Source organism: Vitis vinifera, chromosome 17, assembly GCF_030704535.1.
Source record: "Vitis vinifera cultivar Pinot Noir 40024 chromosome 17, ASM3070453v1".
NCBI lineage: Eukaryota > Viridiplantae > Streptophyta > Magnoliopsida > Vitales > Vitaceae > Vitis > Vitis vinifera.
The window spans coordinates 16331265-16334598 of NC_081821.1; the positions used below are offsets into that span (position 1 = coordinate 16331265).

General features: G+C 44.6%; 1 protein-coding gene across 1 annotated transcript; it reads left to right on the forward strand.

Annotated features, from left to right (window-relative positions):
* The first annotated feature begins 866 nt into the window (after positions 1 to 866).
* LOC104882424 (proline-rich receptor-like protein kinase PERK9) lies at positions 867 to 2516 on the forward strand. Its single transcript, XM_059733987.1, has 2 exons — positions 867 to 1289; positions 2361 to 2516. The coding sequence occupies exons 1-2, from the start codon at positions 867 to 869 to the stop codon at positions 2514 to 2516; spliced, it is 579 nt and encodes a 192-aa protein (XP_059589970.1).
* Positions 2517 to 3334: the final 818 nt, after the last annotated feature.

The following is a 3334-nucleotide window of genomic DNA, read 5'->3' on the forward strand; positions in this document are numbered from 1 at the left end:
ATAGTTTTATAGTTATATCATTAATTTTATTTCTTTTTATTATAATTTTTCCTCAATCTTAGTTTATTTTGTCTTAATTCAAGTCAATTTTGATGATAAATTTCAGAAAAAAATCATGAAAGGTGAGGAGAGATCTTCAAAAGCAGAACAGGGGAGTAAAACCAAGGAAGCAGAGCACCTGATTTCAAGGTGCCAAAATTTTCGCACACCTGATTTCAAGGTGCGAAAATTTCGCACACCCTAAAACCAAGGTGCGAAATCCTTGGGCCAAAGGAAGCAATTTTCGCACACCCCAATTTCAAGGTGCGAAATCTATCTCAAGGTGCGAAATCCGTTTTCAAGGTGCGAATTTCCTAAAATCCAATTTCGCACACCACTGTGTAAGGTGTGAAAATTTTCGCACTGTGCGAAATCCTCTCCTGGCACACGTGTGCCAATTTCGCACACCTCAAGCAAATTTTCGCACTGTGCGAAACAGTGTGCGAAAATTTCGCACACCACTGTTCAAGGTGCGAAAATTTCGCACACCCAATTCCAAGGTGCGAAATCTTCAATTGAAGGGGTGCCATTTTCGCACACCCAATTCCAAGGTGCTAAATTTGCAGACCAAGGTGCGAAAATTTCGCACGGTAAAATTTTAAGTTCTAAAAATTTAAAACGGACTTTTAAATTAAAATTTTACCCCCGAAATTGTGCCTAACGTCCAAAAACGACTTTTCGGTTGCCTTGGAAAATTTTAAAACATCATAAACCCCTTAAACCTCATTCCTATATAAACCCTTGAGGTCCAGAAGCCCAAAGGACACCCCGCGCACCAGCTGTGAAATCTCTAGAATCCCGAACAGTCATCTACCTCCATTTCGGCCATGGCGAAGACCAGAGGAGGCCATTCCGCCTCCCCATCCTCACCGACACCTCGACCACATCGAGCCGCCATGGGAGCCGCAGCTTCGCCACCTGTTCAGGCCCCGGCCATTCCCCCATCTGAGGGGGAAGCTCCTTCTCAGCGTCGATACCCCACCAGGAGGCCACCCACGGACCCTGTGCCACCCGCCGACCGAGCTCAGAGACCTGCTTCTCGGCCCCCTGCCAAGAGAACTAAGTTCTCGGGTCCTGGAGAGTCATCCCATGCGCCTCAGGCAGAGCCGCCTACAGAGGAGCCTCAGATTCCTGTAGAGAATACTCCTGAGACCATTATCAGGCGTCCCATGATAGCCGGACCACCGATAGAGGGCAACTTGGATTGCAGAGATCGACCCTTCCATTCCGAGACCTACTTTGATATAGAGGCCCTCAGACAGCAGCCAGAGCTCCGAGATTCATTCCGACTGCTGCAGAGGTATCACATGGAGGGTCTTCTCACTCCTAGGCAATTCTACTATCCCAGAGTAGTTATAGATTTTTATCAATCTATGACTACTCGAGGCCTCCGCAATCCTACTCTCATCCAATTTACCATAGACGGACGCCAGGGTGCCATTGGAGCTCGCCACATTACTGAGGCCCTCCGTATACCTTATGAGCCCGTGTTTCAGGCAGATTTCAGGGAGTGGTCCTCATTCTCTCAGAGCGACATGGTCCGCATTTTGTCCAGGGGGACTTCGACAGCCTCGGTATTGACCAGGAGAGAGCTTCCATCTGGGATGCTCCTCATTGATGTGCTCCTGCGTGCCAACCTATTCCCCCTTCAGCATAAAGTTCAGAGGAGAGGAGCTATACTTGAGGCATTATTTAGGATTTCTGAGGGCTATTTCTTCGGCCCTCATCATTTGATTATGACTTCTCTTCTTCATTTTGAAGAGAAAGTCCATCAGAAGAAGCTGCAGAGGGCAGATGCCATCCCATTACTATTTCCGAGGCTCCTCTGCCAGATTTTAGAACACTTGGGCTATCCTGAAGAGCCCCGTCTTGAGAGGCGCCGCCATTGCATAGAGGATTTCTCTCTCGACAAATGGCATCACTTAGTAGCCTACTTTGCACCCGAGGGAGCACCAGCTGTGCCTGCACCTCCAGAGCTACCCCGAGATGACCAGCTACCTCAGGCCCAGCAGGATGAGATTCTCACAGAGACCACACCTCCGACCCCTGCAGCACCCACCTCAGTGCACATGCCCGAGGGTATACATTCTACCTCCCCTATCACTCAGGGTGCTCCACCAATCGTACCAGCTACCCCAGCACCTCCTCCTTCATCTGAGCCCACTGTCACCGTTTCTCTTACGGAATTCAGAGGCTTAGTGCGTTCATTGTAGACACTGAGCACTGCTCAGGATTCTATTATCCACCAGATGGCCACTATTCGTGCACACCAGGATCAGATCATTGCTACTCAGACCCAGCATACCACGATCCTTCATCAGATTCAGCAGCATCTGAGTATGCAGACTCCTCTTAGGCATGATAGGTCTGCACCATCCGAGCCTCTAGTGCCAGATGAGGAGAGCTTGCCAGTTGAGCAGCCTATACCAGAGGAGGAGATCAGAGCAGAGCCATCACATGACCCCACTCATATCTGATTTTTATTTATGTTTTACTTTATATATTAGACTTGTAAATCCCATCTTTTGCATGTGTTATAAACTGGGATTGGAAATAGTACTTGAAATCATACATTGTATATTTCTTTTCCAAGTAATATATACATATATATATCCTTTTTGATTATATTCCCTTTTCTCATTACTCTTTTGTCTTTGGAACATGTGGTTTAAGGTATTCCATACCTCCTTTACACTCAGACTTTGTCTCACTCAGGAGGTACCACTTCCTCCCTTTATTTTCAATCGCTTTTGAAACATTGAGGACAATGTTCAACTTGGTTGGGGGGAGAGTTGAGAAAGGAAGTTTTGTCGTTAATATTAAGTCATTTTGGTATTTTAGTTGATTTTTCCTTAAAATTTAAAATTGCTAAAAGTTTTTTGAATCATTCTCTATGGTTGTTAAAGATAATTTCTCAAAAATAAAATAGGATAAGCCGAGTTTTAACTTAATTATTTAAGTCTTAGAGTTTGTTTTATGCCTTCAAAGTTGATAATCTATTGAAGCCTCTTTGATTTTGAACTTTCTTCTTCCATTTCAAGCTTTACACCACTGTGCACATTAGATCCCGGATATATGATGTAAAACCTTCTCACCTTCTAAGCTTAGGAAAATTTTGACTTGGTTCATTACTTAACCTCTCTTTAATAGTGTTGGGACACCTCATAAAGACCAATGAGTCTTTGACAGAAAAAAAAAAAAAAAAGAAAAAAAAAAAAAAAAAAGAAGAATAAGCTTCTATTCTTTCCTTGAAACCTAAGCATGATCCGAAGGGGTGGCGAAAGCCTTTAAAACC

What these genes read in the sequence shown, in the direction of transcription:
- LOC104882424 (XM_059733987.1), top strand. Translation starts at nt 867, where the DNA reads ATGGCGAAGACCAGAGGAGGCCATTCCGCCTCCCCATCCTCACCGACA. An exon ending in AGACCTACTTTGATATAGAG is followed by an intron (nt 1,290 to 2,360) that starts GCCCTCAGACAG and finishes ATCCTTCATCAG; the next exon opens with ATTCAGCAGCATCTGAGTAT.